The sequence below is a fragment of the Typopeltis vanoorti genome, chromosome 22 (genome assembly GCF_054136105.1).
Source record: "Typopeltis vanoorti isolate ZY-2024b chromosome 22, IOZ_Tvanoo_1.0, whole genome shotgun sequence".
Lineage (NCBI taxonomy): Eukaryota > Metazoa > Arthropoda > Arachnida > Uropygi > Thelyphonidae > Typopeltis > Typopeltis vanoorti.
Genome location: NC_143570.1, coordinates 8,618,030 through 8,635,844, shown reverse-complemented (window position 1 = coordinate 8,635,844; position 17,815 = coordinate 8,618,030). Strand labels below are relative to the sequence as shown.

General features: G+C 34.7%; 1 protein-coding gene across 4 annotated transcripts in view; it reads left to right on the top strand.

Moving 5' to 3' along the window:
- LOC150094143 (paired amphipathic helix protein Sin3a-like) overlaps positions 1-17,815 on the top strand; it is a 382,913-nt gene that overhangs the window by 180,652 nt on the left and 184,446 nt on the right. For all 4 annotated transcript variants that reach the window (XM_090411964.1, XM_090411965.1, XM_090411962.1 and 1 more), the window contains exons 11-12: positions 712-869; positions 5,425-5,505. In XM_090411964.1, coding sequence (XP_090268090.1) covers positions 712-869; positions 5,425-5,505 — 239 coding nt within the window. The remainder of the gene's footprint in view (positions 1-711; positions 870-5,424; positions 5,506-17,815) is intronic.

Genomic DNA, 17,815 nt, shown 5'->3' with positions numbered 1-17,815 from the left:
TGATCCTTAAGAGAATGGATGCTAGTTACCTTCATCTGTTCTCCTATGAATCAACTTCATCTTTTGCACATCCTGGAGTGTATAAAGTTCCTCATTCTATATGGCAAGTCGGGACTGGCAGACCACGCTCTGGCTATCACTTCACAGAATTAAATGGAAGAAGACATCTATGGAAGGTAGAAGTTGCTGTAAGTCTGATTGACTATTTTTACAATCAGCATTAGCAATCAAGCACTAGCCCAAAAACTTCAACAAGTATGGCTGCATTATTTGCCAAAGATCTAGGACACAGTCATTCTGAGACCAAACATAGCCTGACTTCTCTAGATTAATTTTATGGTTATTTGGCCAGTATAAGGTGTCTTGTTAGGGGATTAGTTATTTATTCTTCAGTTGCAGTTTGAATTGTTTCTACAGCTATCTAGTTTAGTGATCTTTGTTTGCCACAGTTGTAATTTGTACTCTGATGATGCTGGTTAGAAAACTAGCAAAGTATTAGTAAGTTCAATAAATTATTATTTTTCCTTCTTGATGTTGCTTATACTGTGAAGCACTATTAGGAATAAACACCAATATCTAAGCCTATATATGTAAACATTTTCGATAATTATATGGCATTTTATTTACTTGACATATTATTGAATCCTGTATATTTATATATGTGTGTATATATATATATATATTTTTCACCTTCTCTCCCCCTTTTTTAAGTTGGATGTTGCTCTGGAAGCTAATACAGCAACTATTCGAGCACTAGAGTCTGTGCAAAAAAGGGTGTCAAAAATGAATGCTGATGAAAGAACAGACTTCCATCTGGATGATTCTTTAGGTGGGAGCTCTTTTGTTATTCATCAGAAGGCTATCAGAAGGTATTTTATTTCTACCTCTCTTTCTATATATATCTCTCCTAGATTAGTAATTGTTATTATTATCATCATTATCAAACCTCCATGAAGTCAAAAGACTCATCATGGTAGGTCCTCTGTCTCACACACAGTTTATCATACCACTCCTTAAATATTTTCACTGTTTGCATTCACCACACTTGCAGGTAATGCATTCCAATCACTAACCACTCTCCATGCAAAAATCCTGTTCTTCACTCCCCCCCACACTTACTCACACTCTCCTTATACAGCATCCAGAAATGACCTCTTGCACTCTCCCTGTCTTCACCCATTCTATGCAAAATCTCCGCCACATATCTGCCTCCTCCTCCTATCCAATAGTTTCTACAAATTGCATTTTCTCAATATGTCTTCATGCTCAACATCCTGTAGACCAGAAACCTTAATTAATCTTCTCTGGACCCTTTCCAATACATGTTTTTAAAAACCATATCACTATATTTGTGCACAATAATCCATATGTTGGGATCAAAGCCTTATGCAATGAAGAACCATAGTATTCTTACTGCTACAAGTCAGTGCCCTCCACATCATTCTGATTATCTGCTGTGCTGTCCTCACAATTTTAGCAATATGCCCCTGAAATTTTAGGTCCTTGTCAATAATATTTTTAGATCTCTCATCTTGTCTACCTCCTCCAAGATATTTCCACCAATTTTGGACTCTACATTCCATCTTTGCTTCCTAAATTTCAAAATCTTACACTTTGCGATATTGAACTGATAACCGCACTCATTTTCCCATTCAGCCAGTGTATACCAGTCCTCTTGCAAAACCTCAGCATCTGCTTTACTCCTAATAGTTCCCTCCAAGTTTTCATCATCTGTAAACAACTGCATATCACTTTTCAGACCTCTCCCAATACATTTATATACAAGTTAGACACAATGGACCCAAAGCAGACACTTGGGGTACACCACTAGTAACTTTCCTCTTCTGGAATATTGCTCCTCCATAGACACCTTTCTGATACCTATCAGACAGCCAATCCCCAATCCAGTGCACTGATCTATCTAACACCCCATCTGTTCTAATTTACTTAACAGCTTGTCATGTGGCAATATATAAAGGCCTTTGCAAAATCTAAATATACCGCTGTTTATGTATCAACCCTTATCCAATACATTTAGCACCTTGTTATAATAAGTAAGCAGCAACAATTAATTAATTAAAGTTGGTCATATATTACAGATAAGAAAAAGTCATGTGGGTGAAACAAATTTATATAACTCAAATAAACATGTTTTTAGTCTATAAGAAGGTGTTTTTCTCTCTCTCTCTCTCTCTCTCTCCCCCTCCTAAATTACTATATTAATTACAATAGTTATTTAATAATTTACAAACATGGCCATATATTACAGATAAGAAAATGATGAGTGGGCAAAGCAAACTTATATGATGATTCAGATAAGTTGTTTTTATATCAAACATGCAATTTTCATATGAAAATATGGAATGCAAACTATTTTCACACTGTAACATCAGATATTTATATTTCACTTCCTATAATAAATCTCAGTGTACTGTGCCTATCTCTATGAAAGGTGGAGAGACAAAACTAATCAGGGTCTACCATCATTTTATTGATTCTTATAGTAGTTCCTTTAAGATTAGGACAGTTTAGCCTGAATGGCTGAGTGGTTGGTGTCTGTATTCTCCATCTAACAAGCAGTAGATTCAAACCCCTTTTCATGGAAGTTTACGAAAGGGGTAGATGAGTTTTCACTAATGTGAAAGACACTTTTCTGCTTACTGAGGTTTAAAGTAGCTTAAAAGTAGCATTGCTTCTAGAGTGGATTTCTGGATTATTATTATCATTATTAGGAGGAGGAAGTGGAGAAATTTTTTGTGGCATTAGAGAAAGTGGCTGGCTGTCACAAAAAAACCAGAAAAGTTGATCTTTGTTGATATAAAATCATTCCAGAGTAGGAATGATTTTATATCAGTCCTACACGTGACAATCCCAAGACCTATAACACAAGAGTACTGTGTTTGGGGAATTGCTTAAGAAAGGAATTTGTTAATGTGTTTCTTGAAGACTTGAGGGTTGTAATCATTGGAGAAAATAGTATTGAGGAGATTGTTCCAAAGAGCAGAGGTGCAGGGAATGAAGGAGGAGAATGCGAAATAGGTTTAGAGCTGAATTGTATATGAGTGTGAACTAAGAACTGCTCTGGTCATATTTGATTAGAGGAAAGTGAAAGAATGGTAATGGCCATATCACTGGAACAGTACCATGAAAATACCTGTAGAAAGACATAATGCAGCAACAGAACATCTATGGGAAAATGACTGGAAAGAGTCAGTGAGAGGGGAAGAAGGTCATCAGTTAAAAAGATTACTCTCTTCTGAATGCAGTTAAGGAAGGTCCAAGGTACATATCTTAAATGTGAGAACAGTAGTCTAAGATTGATTATTTGAGCTTTATAATCACCAGCCTGGTTGGCCGAGTGGTTAGCGTATCCTCTCTCCAGCCAAAAGGTTGTGGGTTTGAATCCCGCCGTGGGCATGGATGTTTGTTTGTGAAAATACTAGTGGTGGTTGGAGGTAGATGGCATTGGTGTAGATGATGAAGGTAGTTGTGGCTGGTGGAGTGGTGGAAACGGACAGTTGTAGAGCAGGTACCCTTCCTCAATGAGTCTTTGGACTCCCTGGAGGCGTTATGTAATAATAATAATATAAAGTGTCAGGAGTTGAGCAGAGAGAAATACTGTTTAGAATAAAAAAGAATATCCTTTCTGCAGGAGGGGTAGAAGAAGCTGTGTACCTGAGCTGCAAGTCAGCAGTTAGAATTGATAGTTGAGAAATCATGGGAATATAACAAAGATCTATATTTAAGTTTTGTAGATCTGGAAAAGGCATATAACAAGATGCCAAGAGAGAGAGAAGCTATTTGAAATGCTAAACATTTCAGCTACTTAGGCCCGATTTTTAGTGAAGACGGTAAATTAAATATGGAAATAGACAACAGAATCAACAAAGCTGGTATGGTAGGAAGTCAACTGAATAAATTTATATGGAATAAGAGAGAAATTAGTTAAAACACTAAATTAGCTGTATATACAAGACAGTAATCAAGCCAATTTTAACTTATGGATCTGAGAGCTAAGTCAGAAGTAAAACACTTGATCAAAGACTAGAGACTGCAGATATGAGAGTCCTGAGAAAGATTAGGGGCGTGAACAGATGACATCAATGGCAATATCATATTAAAAACAAGGATTTTAGGAAAGAACTTGACATTGTCAGCATCCAGGAATGCATTAGCAGAGCTAATCTCAGGTGGTATGGTCACTTAAACAGAATGGGAGAGGAAAGATTAGCAAAACAAGTGTTCTCTGCCAGGTTGGCAGGAAAAAAGACCCAGAGGAATGCCAAGATATAGGTGGATTGATACAGTAAAAAGTGCCTTAGAAGATAGAAATATAAGATCTGATAATGTTGGAGTCTTGCCGGATAACAGACTGATTTGGAGGAAAATTGTAGATAGGAAGTTAGTAATGATGTAATTTTTCATATAGTATCAGGAATTTGATGATGACAATGATTTCATTGGAAACTAAACTGGACATAATCGAACGATCTGAAAATGGTGAATTGCTTGCTTTAACTGACTGTGTTTATAATGTCAATCGTTTTAAACAGTTGCAGTGATCTTTAAAGACTTAAAGACAAACAAAGAATTTTTGTTTATACTTGCAGTGCAGGCTCTTTTCATTCCATAGGTATTTCTAAAAAGGAAATGAAATATTATTGTTGAAGAAATGGAACATTCTTTAACAATTTGGATTCTGAATAAACATTTTTTTTTTTAAAGTGTTTAGTTTTTCTACACTGCAAAGGTGTTAATAGAGATGGGCTGCTACAAACAACTGTATACAAAGAAATGAGAGGAAGCAAAAAAAATTAATCACATATCAGTTTTTACAGTAACCTTTTATTGTAAAAAAATACATAATTACTCATAATACTTTATATTGGTCATGTACTGATAGTTACATATACTACCGTACTTTTTTTTTCTTTGAATGAAGGAACCAAAAAAAGGGCATTGTGTATCATTATTCTAATTAATTAATTTGATTAAATTAGTTTGGAATTATTCATTTTTACTATTTTTTGTATTAAGGTAAATTATTTCAGAAATATATTAAAAATTTAACAATACCTTGGAAAAATAAATAAATTCAACTTATGAACATCAAACTTACATATTTCTTGAGCATGCATTATGTTCATAAGTTGGAGTTTGTCTGTAGTACTGTGGAAGTGTTTTTATTTTGGTACTCTGTCAACATGAAAAATGTGTCAAAGCTATTTCAAAATTGGATTCAGAAGAAGCATTATTAAATTGAGTTCCATTTTTTTGACTTGTTAAATACTACTAGGACAAAGTGTATTACTTCATAACAGTCTTTTCCATTAATTTATTTCAATCCATTCACTAATTATTTATGTATTTGTACCATGTGTTCCTGGTTCTTATATATGGATAGTAATATGCATTTTGTTTCAGGATATATGGTGATAAAGCTAGTGACATTATTGAAGGCTTAAAGAAAAATCCTTTAGTAGCACTTCCCTTGGTTTTAAGGAGGTAGGAAAAAAATGTTATTCAAATAACTAAAAAGAATAATCAACTATCCATTAAATACAATTATCCATAAAATGTCATGGAAAGAGTATCTGCATTAATTCTATTCTCTGCAATATCAGCAGAGAATAGTTGCACTGCTGAGAGCAGAAGAATTAATTGCAAAATATTTTAGTTAGGTTACTTGTCTGAATAGAGCACATTTAAGATTTGATAATAAACTTTGTTTTAAAGAAAACCAGCTATATTATCTAACACGGATTGTGAAAAAGTAATATTGATATTAGAAAGTAATGCATTTTAAGTATTATTGAGATTATTTGTAAAACCAAGTACAATTTAATGTTCTTGTTGAGAGGCTTATACGCTGGTTAAACATGATAACTAATATTTAAGGAATTGACAGCGTATACTAGAAATATAGATTAAATAAACTTTAATATATACTTTCCGATATTTCGGCGAACGTCACGTTGCCATCTTCTTGGGAACTTACTACAAAGACACGTGCACACAAGTACTAATAACAGCAAATGAGACTGAAGCTAGGAAGCTAGCGTTTCCTAAAGTCCTGATGGTGCCCCCTGGCGGGCTATATTGGTAGTTCTTGGCCTTTGGGCTGAAGTTCTTCTGATAAAAGTTTCCCAAATTTGGGGCAGTCTCATGCATCCAAATTTGTTGAGGTTTGGCATGTTCCTAAGGGCCGAGGCTGATTCCATGAATAGTCTTTCATACTTGAACTTGCTGCGGTGTATTACTGTGGCTTTCTTCCATCTTATTCTGTGGCGAGTATCCAGAGCGTGGTCTGCAAGCCCAGAGTGGCTGTACTGGTGAAATCGGATGTAATCCTTGTGTTCCGAGATTCTGATATTTGCTGTCCTGCCTGTTTGGACAGGCAAGACAGCAAATATTCTGTTAAACACAAACAAAGTTTACTTATCTTCCCCTTTCGGTTCTTTAGTGCTTCATAGGTTCACAGGAAACTGGCCTTCTGTGGACAGCCAGACTAACTTCTTTTCACGGAGAATACGGCCGCCAAGACCGTAGCTGCCTATCGGGAGCCATCTGACATCGAGGGCACTCGCACCCCACGCCACCACGAGGGACGAACCCACAGGAGATCCAGGAACAAAAGGCCTTGTCAGGGTCGCATGACCCTTATATTTCCCTCTTTCCTTCTCGGTGGTTCTCGCCCCTTTCGATGTCCAGGCAACTCACACATGCTACTATGTCATGGCGTCTATTCTCTGTCCTGTTTATCGCACGTACGCTGACGTCACGTTGTTTACTTGGGGCGAGCCGCTTCCTCGCGTACGTCTCCGTAACCTTTGGACTTGAGTCCCCCCCCCCCCTCAATTGTTGAATTTGTGCTTACATTTCATAATTCTTTTATACATGTTTTATAATGCTCTGCTAATATTTTACACTTTCAATATTAAATTAACTGCATTCTTGAATGGCACAAAATACATACTTATTTAACCTTTTCATAACAGAACTCACTTGATTTATATATACATAATGCTTATTCTACACTTAGAGGCAATTTATTGTATTTATCTCATTCTTTTGTTTGGAAAAGCATGTTAGACTGTGATAGGATAGGAATACATAAATTTCCACTCTATCACAATCTAACAATGGCATATAGCTGACTAGATGAAAGTCATGTTTGACAGTAAATACCTATCACATTTAATGACCTTGACTATTGTTAACTTCCATAACACAGTGGCATTGTGGGAAAATTCAAATATTTGAATATACAACCAATTCTGCATTTACACGGTAGACTGGTTCCAGAAAAAACTGTGTAAATGAAAACCATGTAAAAAAGAATATAATGTGTATGAAAAAATAGAAGAATGGTTCCAGATGTGAAAACCTGATATGAACAATAAGTTATTTTCAAACATAATATATGAAAATCATTGAATAAAACTCTATTTAATTTTAATGGAATACTTTTTTTTTATTTTAAATACTTATTTAAAGTATATACATATGTATCTTTCTTAAAGAAAATAGTGTGTCACTAATAAAACAGAAATTCAAAAAGGCTCAAATACACTGCACATATGGTTATTAGTTAAATTTTATTCGCCGTCACTTTCTGGCAGTAACTGTATTCTTTTGGAATAAAATCACTTCCATCACTTGAAACACTTTGGCCTTCCTGTTCATACTGCAATGGCAAAACGTTTTCTTCAGTAAAAGTAACTAAATTAGCATTAATTTCCACAATAATTCTGAAGGTTAATTTTTTTTTTTTTTACCATGAACTCTATAATTAATCTTTGAGATCGTTTTTTGTCGATCTTTGCATAATTCTTCATATCACACCATACATGACTTCAGTTCATGTTTAAACTGTTCAGCTTGTTCAATATTTGGATCATGTGTAAGAAAATGACTTGCAATTTACTAGCCATTTGAAGCCCTTCTTTAATTAATCCTGCAGTGAGTGGAATCTCTTCATCATCATCACCACTTTTTTCTTTTTCATCGAGATTCTCAAGCACAGCTTCTATTATTTCGTCATCACTAATAGCTCTGTCAACCATCAACTCTTCAATATCTGCAGATGAAAAATCATCAAATCCTTCTTCGCCAACTGCATGTGCTAAGCTGATGATATTGGAATATTCAGTTGTATGCAAAGGCATGGAGTTTTTCTTTTTCACATATTCTGGCCAAGTAGTTTTCCAGCATGCATTTAAAGTTGCTGGTTTCAATTCTGATAACGCCAACTTGGCAAGTTTGATGCAATCCAAAATAGAAAATTTCTTTCACACATCAATAATTGTCATTAAATTATCCTTATCTAAATTTATCCAAAATGTATTGGAATGTTCTTATTTAGTAAGTTTTGAAGGTAGCGATCACAACCTAGTCTAGTGGTTGTATTAGGTGACAGAAAACAAAATTCCACATTCGGATGGCCAGGAGCATTGTCTATAATCAATAAAACTTTAAAGTCCAGATTTTTTCCTGTTTAACTTTGGAACAAAATAACGAAGTAACCATTCATTAAAAATTTATTTTGTTACCCAACCTTTTTTATTTTCCTTCCAGTACTGGTAATATGTTAAAATCCACACCTTTCTTTGCCTGTTGTCTTAGGGATTGATTAATGAGTACTGGTTTTAATATACGATCTCCTGAAGCATTGCTGCAGAATAATAGAGTCACACAATCCTTAGCTGCTTTTTTATACAGTTATACAGAATACTTATATAGTGAATTTTGCTATATACAGGGTGTTCGGGATAAATTTGACATATTTATAATTAATTATATTTTTCCGTAAGTTACATGTATTAACACACACTTCTCTTCATTTAAAAGTTTGGACCCTTCTTCATTCATATACAAGATGTCAGAAAGGATGGATAGCTGGAACCCACCTGAATCATGGAAGAGAATAACTTGTATCATGATGATTCGTGCCCGCCATCAAAATAAGGATATTACGACTGCTGCCCAATGCTCCCTGAATACAGTAAAAACAATCGGGCATGAACTAGAGACTTGCAATGGTGACTACGAGGATGTAGCAAGAAGAAAGATCAATAGCAGACGATCTGATTGCGTTCGTACAGCAGAATTCCTCGCAAATCTGCAGGAACAGGTGTTGAAGAACCCTGGCATTGGAATTCGGGCTTTGTTCGTGGAGTTGCTAACTGTAGTCAAGCCCTGGATAACAAGGGTAGCCAATGGTAGGCCGTATGTATGGCAGCAGGATTCGGCCCCTTGCCACACCTCTGGGAAAAGTCAAAAATGGTTGTCTGAAAATTTCTACGACTTCACCAGTCCAAATGTTTGGCCTCCAAACTCCCCAGACCTTAACCCCATGGATTATTTTGTATGGGGCGCAGTTGAAAAAGACACCAATCGCACTTCCAGTAATACAAAAGCCCAGTTAATGGATAAAATTAAAACAGTTTTTGCGGCCCTTCCCAGGGAGACTGTAGCATCAGCTTGTTCGAGGTTCCGAAGCAGAATTGAAGCTGTGATCGATGCTAATGGTGGTTATTTTGAGTAAATCTTGTTGATAGTATTGTAATTAACTCTGCCTGTAATGTTTTTTTGTCAATTCATTAAATTTAATAGATACAAAGAAGATTTTCTTTTTCCTTACGAAACTGTCAAATTTATCCCGAACACCCTGTAAGCTGCTTGGCATTTTTTTCAAAAAACGCCAGTTTCATCTGTGTTCCAAACTTGATCAGGAGTGTAGCCACCATTTTCAATAATTTTAGACAGTTTTGAAAGAAATTCCCTAGCTGCAGGCTCATCTGCAGATGCTGCTTCTCCCTCTATTTTTACATTATGAAGCACATATCTTTTGAGAAATTTTGTAAGCCAACCTGTGCTTGCATAAAAATCACAATTGTTGTTTGATGTTGTTGGCTCCTTTTTCTGAATCTGTTTGCAACCATAAGCTTTTTCTCTGATGATATTTCCATCTAAAGGTATTCCTTTTTTGTGAGCAATCTTCTATCCACATCTCTAGGATCTTTTCCTTCTTCCCTTTTATAATGTCTCTTGTATATGATGACGACTTGGCACCTAATTTTGTTCCATAAAGAACAGATTTTCTAATGGTTTCTTCATTTTTCTTAATTGTTCTCACGGTAGCTTCATTTGGTCCAAAATATTTACCTAAGGATGTTGAACCTCCTCCAGCTGCTAAACGATCTAAAATTTGGATCTTAATTTCTAAAGAAATAGCTTTTCTTTTCTTCTTCTTCTGTCTAACTGAATTATCTGACATCATAATTAATGGGGTAATGTTACGAAAATATCTGAAAATAATCAATAATTAATTTTACTAATTTGATATTATGCATACAAAACTTCAAAATTTAATATATACCTGTATAACTCTATTGCACAAATAAAATTTTCATGAACTAAACATAAGACCCGTAAACGTTTCGAATTGTAAACAAGAAATGATTGTTTAAGCAAACAGCTCAACTCCTTCCAAGCAGTTTTATATAGATGGGCCTCCCGTAATGGACCAATTTAACTTTGAGGAATCAGCATAGCACCCTTCTGCTTCCAGGAACCAACGGCAAGTGAATATAACGGGATCATCTGTCAGCTTAACTTCGGGGAATCGTAATTACAAAAATTGATTTTTTTTTGTTGTCACCACAATTGTCTACATTCTGTAGCGTAGAGTAATCCCTGATATTTAAAACATTGAGAGGGTTTCCCAAAATTCAGTTTAAGTACATATTTCCCATTCTAGGAAATTATAATTATAATGGAAATACCCTTTCTAACAGAACTGAATTCAAAGAAAAATTTTAAAAATAAGCACCATTTGAACCATGTAAAAATAGAATTGCTTATGTTTTCTAAACCATGTTATTTCGAAATCGTGTAAAAAAGACCATGTAAAAAGAGAATTAGTGCAGGTTACTTTACATGGGGAGGAAAATTCTACAAAGAGATTAATGGTACTACTATGGGTTTCCCCCCCCCCCTCTCTCCTTATTATGGGTCCTCCCCTCGACCTTATTAATAATAAGATGACTTCTCCATTGCTTCCACCTTGGTATCACCACCTCTGGGTCGGCTCCCACTGACGAGACCTCAAAAAGGTCGAAACTGGTCTGAGTAGCGGCCCTTTCCTTAATGCATGCATAGCATTATACATGTCCACAAGGAGATGTGTTTTGCATTATATGAGATACTAAGATAAGGAGTGATGAGAGCTTAGTCCACCTTTACCACGAGTTGCCTCAGTACTGAAGATACTTCAGGTGCAAACTTTGTTTGCTTACACTTGGATAAAGGAAACTAAATTTATTATAGTCTAACCAAGTGGGAAAAAACTTCCAGCAGATCTTGCTAATGCATAAGAGCTATCAGTTTCTTCTACATTTGAAATCAAAGATTGCGTCAGAAATCATCTGTAGTGCGATTTGAATGGTACACCCATGGACACCCATGTCCATGGACTGTAATACACTTCATGCATTTTCTGGGAACCAGGCGATTTCACATTTGAATTGTTACTTTTGGGTGGCAGGTAGCATTGTCAAGAAAAAAGATGACATTTCTATTTTCCTTCTTCATTTTTGCATTAAACATGTTTAACCACTCTTCCATTGCAGCTGCAGTCATTAAAGTTTTTTTATTGTTTCTTCAAATCACTGGTAAATTATTAATTTTTTGGTTCTTGAAACATCTTGGTTTTGCTGCTTTTCCAATCACGAGAGGCTTTTCCATTTCTCCCACCATAATCCCACACAATAACACTCTAAGTGTTTCTTTGGACATTTTGCCCCTGGTACACTTTTCTCCCTTAACCGTGAATGATTTTGTTGTTAATGTCTGAAAAAAACAATCCTGTTTCGTTTGCATTGTAAATGTTTTTAGGTTCATATGGTGAAATCAATTCTAGCAGTTTTGGTTTCCACTCACTCACTACACTTTCATCCATATCTTTAGATTTCCCACAGACTTTGTTCCACACAATATTGCACCTCTTCTTAAAACTATCCAATCGTCCTTTAGATACCTTAAACTGATCATTCCCAAGAGATTTGGCTACTGTGAGAGCTTCACTTTGGACCATTGAACCAGATATGTGAATGGGTTTTGACCTTGCATTCGTGAACCACTCCCACACTCCCTCATTGATTTCTTCTTTGCTGGTTACCTTTGCCTTCCTCTTCATTCGACCGTTTCCTTGCAGCCACTTGTTCATTATTTTATCCTTTTGTTTAAGTGTGTTGTATACTCGCGTTTTTCCACACTTAAACCACATCATTATTTTCCATACCGAGAGTTTATCCTTTGCTTTAGCTTCAATGACTTTGACTTTTTTGTTTAGCAACAACACCATGTATGATTTAGCCATGATGCAAAAAATAAACTGATTGGTTTGTTGAAACTCGGGTTACTGAAATGTTTGGACTTACCGGAAACTGACCAACATTAATTCTCAAATGAAACAGTAAAAGCAACACAAGTGCCAAAATCTAATAAATATAGGTGTATTTTTAAAACACTTTCTGCTTTATACAAGTAATTTTTAATAAATTCTTCAAATATTGCTTTCCGTTTCTGCATTGGGCAGATTCCACATTATACAAAATAAATAACACTGTAATGTCTATTCTGGCCAGGTCTACACAATTTTATCACATTGAGCAAGTTTTTGCCTAATTCATGTTCTCCTTGGATAAGTTTTACTGTAGAATTTTTTTCTCTCTATTTATTTTCCATCAGAGGTCAAGCTATAGTCAATAGCTGATCAAACAGCTATTCTCAGCCCACTGTCATATGTACCAATGTAGCTTGTGATCCACTGTATGTATGTGTGTGTATATTCCCAAAGGTGACCTAAATATAAAGATCGAAATGTGTTATTTTATTTTAATTTAATTTAATTTAAATAAGTTCTTAAACACAGTAGTATGTCTCCATAATTATTCATAATGATTACAAGGTTTCTCAATGGGATTTGAAGTTAGACAGACAGAGAGAGAAGGTCATTGCTGTATAAGAGGAAGAGCATGGGAAAGAGTAGAAAACCTTGACGTACTCCAGCAATGATAAAGAAATCTGATGAAAGGAAGCTATCCATCATTATACACAATGAATGACCAGAGCGGAAGCTACCAATCCAATCACAAAGTACAGGAGGGAGACATTTAAGATGGTAGCAAATATAACAAATATTTCAATGCCAAAGATGATCAAAAGCCTTGGAAATATCAAGTGCAATCATATGGGTTTCATGAAATCTTTCCATATCCACAGAATATGGAAAGATTATAGGATACTATCATCATCAAATTCCTGCCATCTACCCTCAAGGGGTGTACAGGATATGATAGTACTACATGAAAAATTTACATCATTACTAATTTATATTTATATCACTTCCTATCTACAATTTTCCTCCAAATCAGTGTTACTTGTTAAGACTCCAATATTATCAGATCTTATATTTCTATCATCTAAGGCACTTGGTACTGTATCAATTCACCTATATCTTGGTCTTCCTCTGGGTCGTTTTCTGCCAACTTTGCAGAGAACACCTGTTTTGCTAATCTTTCTTTACCCATTCTGTTTAAGTGACCATACCACCTGAGATTAGCTCTGCTAACGCATTCCTGGATGCTGACAATGTCAAGTTCTTTCCTAAAATCCTTATTTTTAATATGATATTGCCGTTGATGCCATCTGTTCACACCTCTAATATTTCTCAAGACTCATATGTGCAGACTCTAATCTTACTTCTGACCCAGCTCTCAGATCCATAAGTTAAAACTGGTTTGAACAATGTCTTGTATACAGCTAATTTAGTGTTCCAACTAATTTCTCTCTTATTCCATATGAATTTATTCAATTAACTTCCTACCATACCAGCTTTGTTGATTCTGTTGTCTATTTCCATATTTAATTTATCATCTTCACTAAAAATCATGCCTAAGTAGCTGAAATGTTTTACTTATTCCACATGTTCTCCGTTAACAACACAGTTGACATTTTCAATGATTCTGTCTATTTTCATTGTCTTTGTCTTTTTATTGCTGACCTTCATACCATATCTATTACAACAGATATTCAATTTAGTCAGGGAATCTTGCAGACTTGTAGCGGATTTATTTAGAAGTATAACTCATCTGCATAAAGCGAAGAGCTGACATTAACATCTCCAATTTTGATATCATGTTTAATACCACTTTCCTTCATAATGTGATCCATATAGATAATGAATAACAAAGGGGATAATGTGCATCCTTGTTTCACACCAGATTTAACATTAAACCATCTTCCTGTACTTCCTTCAATTCTAACTGCTGACTTTCAACTCAAATAAAGACTAAGTATTGCTTGATATAATGTTCCATTGACACCATATAACTGCAGCGTATTGAATAGTTTCTCTCTGTTGGCACCTTGTTATATGCCTTTTCCAAATCAACAAAACTTAAATACAGTTCTTTATTATATTCCCATGCTTTCTCGACTATTTATCGTGAAGTGAAGATCTGATTCTGACAGCCTCTATTTGGCCTGAATCCAGCTTGTTCTTCGCCATGCTTTTCTTCCACAATTCTTCTCAACCATTTCTCAAGTATAGCATACTTGCATAAATCTTACCAGGAACACTCAGTAGGGAAATATACCTCTGTAATTCTCACATTCAGTTTTATTCCACTTTTTATATATGGGTACTGTGAGAGCTCTACTCCAATCATCAGGAATTCGTCCCTCTGTCTATGCCTTCTGAACTATACAGTGCAGCTACTGTAAGACTTTTATACCGCCATACTTCAGCATTTCTGGCCGAATATCATCTACTCCTGCTGCTTTTCCACATTTCAAGCCTTTCGTGGCTTTTTCTACTTCAATTATGGATATATATTCCCAACTGTATGCCTGTTGAGTGTTTTTTTACCACTGTGCTATCACTGCTTGTTTCATTTAGCAATTTTTCAAAGTAATTACTCCATACTTCAAGGATCTCTTTTTCTCCCATTTTCATATCACCTTTATCACTTCTAACTCCTTTTACAGCACTCTTTCCTCCATTTCTAAGCTTCTTTAACAACCTCCAGAATATTTTGCCACCTTCTTAATGTTTATTTTCTATGTTCTTGCCAAGGTCCTCCCATGACTTTTGCTTAGCTAGTTTTACAAGTGTTTAGCTTTCTTACATTTGTCACTGTTTCTTTAACTTCTTGTGTCCACCATGGAGTTCTGATTTTCTATCCTTGCAGACAACCTCACCACATGCCTCTCTGGCTGAATCAATCAGGGTTTTCTTCAAAGCTTGCCACTGAATCTCTTTGGTTCCTGTTCTCAAACTCTTTCATTTTTATAGGATACTCTAGTAGTCTAATGTGGTTAACATTTCATTATTACTAGCTTATGAACATTCTTTTACAAATGAATATGTTATTTGTCAGATCCCTAATATGATCTCTTTGTATAATTTAATCTTCTAAGGCATTACTAACCTTATCAATCCATCTAGATCCTGATCTTTCTCTGGATTTTTTTTTTGCCATTTTTTTTGTTAACCTTTCCTCTTCCATATTAAGTTTTTCTGGATGAATGAATATCATTGTCATATTTTCTGGATGAAAGAATATCATTGTCACTTTCCAACCAACAGTTTGAAATGTGTACAGATGTATTAGAACTTATTAGGTGGAGAGCATGAATCTTTGTAAATGCCTTTAGGAGATAGACGAATTTCATCACCCAATTTGAGACTACCACTTTGCTCTAAGAAGCATACATAGCTTGAAAAAGTTCTCTGTTTCTCTTGTAGGGTTTCAAGTTATCTAATATTTAGTTTTCCCACTACAACCTTTTTTAGAGTGACATTTGTGGGGGGGGGGGAGGATTTAAAGAGCTACAGAGGAAGAGAGAGGACCAGATCATTTTAGATTGGTTCTGCTTATGCATTCATCATCGTCGTCATCATCTAACAATTTAGGTATAGACTTTTTTATGTCCTGTTCCTGTTCTGAAGATGAAGTTGATCTTTCCATCTTAATCTTGACGTCCATGGGCTCTTCTTCCTGTAGGTTTATATTCTAGTGCTAATTTAGGAATCCTATCGTTCTTCATTCTTTCTATGCATTATAGACAATTTTTGCTGGTATTCTTCTATTTCTTATCATTCTCTTATTTCTGTGTTTTTCTTTTTATCTAATACAGTGAGTCCCAGGAGATATCTTAGAAACTTCATCTATGCTGCTTCCAATCTTTGTCTATTTCTTTGTTTTCGAATCCAGGTTTCACTTCCAAATTTGAGAGATGGTTTAGAGGTCGTATTATGTTGTCTTAATTGAGTTTCTTTAGTCATTTGTTTTCCAAAATTTCTTTTAATTATGCCATTTCATTCTATTGTAAATTTATAGTCATCATGACTATATCATCATCATACATATCAAGGATTTAGGCCTAGCATGGCCTGTTCCGTCATAGACGTCATCGTTGAATCGTTTAAGAGGACGTCCTGGTTTTCTTTTTCCTGATGGCTTGTACTTTAAGGCTTGTTTTGGTAATCTTTCTGTTTTCATTCTTTGAACGTGTTCCATCCATTTATGTTTATATTTTTTAATTTTTTCTATTACTGGTTCTTGGTTTAATTCTTTCATAATATCTTCGTTTCTTTTGTGATCAAATAGGGTATACTTTGCAGTTTTTCTCATAAACTTCATTTCTGCTGTTGTTAATCTTTGTTTGTCTTTTTGTTTTATTGTCCAGATTTTGCTTCCATACATTATGACCGGTAGGGCTAATGTATTGTATACTTTTAGTCTGGTTTGTTTTTGAACTAGGTTTGGTTTAAATATAGAGTTAATTACACCTTTTATTTTTAAAATATTTTGCATTTTTTACGTTTATATCTTTTTCATTTTCATATGTGATCATACATCCTAGGTAGTTAAATGAATTCACCTGTTCTAAGATCTTGTTATCTATTACCATTTTAGTTCTTGCTGGATCTTGTCCTTTAAAGGCCATAGTTTTTGATTTTTCTGTTGATATTATCATACCATAATCTTTGGATATCTCATTTAGATTTAAAATAGCCATAGTGTGAATTAAGAAAGGTAATAGAGATGACCCTAAAAACTATAGAGGTATCAGTATACTAAATTCCTGTTACAAAATATATAGCAGAATCTTAAATAATAGAGAAAAGAAGAGAATATAATTTAGAAACACATATTGCATTTATTGACTTTGAAAAAGCATTTGACAAAGTTAAAAGAAACATATTATTTAACGTATTAAAAGAAAGACGAATACCAAATAATATCCTAAAAGCTATCACAAGTATGGCTATTTGAAATTTATAGTCTTGCTTCCAATTGTGAATCAGTACTGTATTGTGAGATTATATTTCCTAAGTATTTGAATTCTGTAACTTGTTCTATTATTTTATTGTTAAGCATAATTTTGACTCTTTGAATGGTGTTTTCACACATTGCCATAGCTTTTGTGTTTGTTTCAGAGATTTTCACTTTAAATCTTTTTGCTGTTTCATTTAGATAGTTGCAATTTGGAGTTTATCTTTTGAATTTGAAATTAGTACTTGATCATCTGCATAAAGTATTGTATTTAACTGTTTTTTATTTGTTAGTTTTTTTTTAACATTCATCTTTGACAGTCATTTTCCATTCTTTTAGGATTCTGTTCATATAAACGTTGAATAGAATCGGGGATAAGCCATAGCCTTCTCTTACTCCTTTATTTATAGTTATAGGTTCTGATAATGTTCCATCTGCAAATTTGATGCAAATTATTGTTTCTCTGT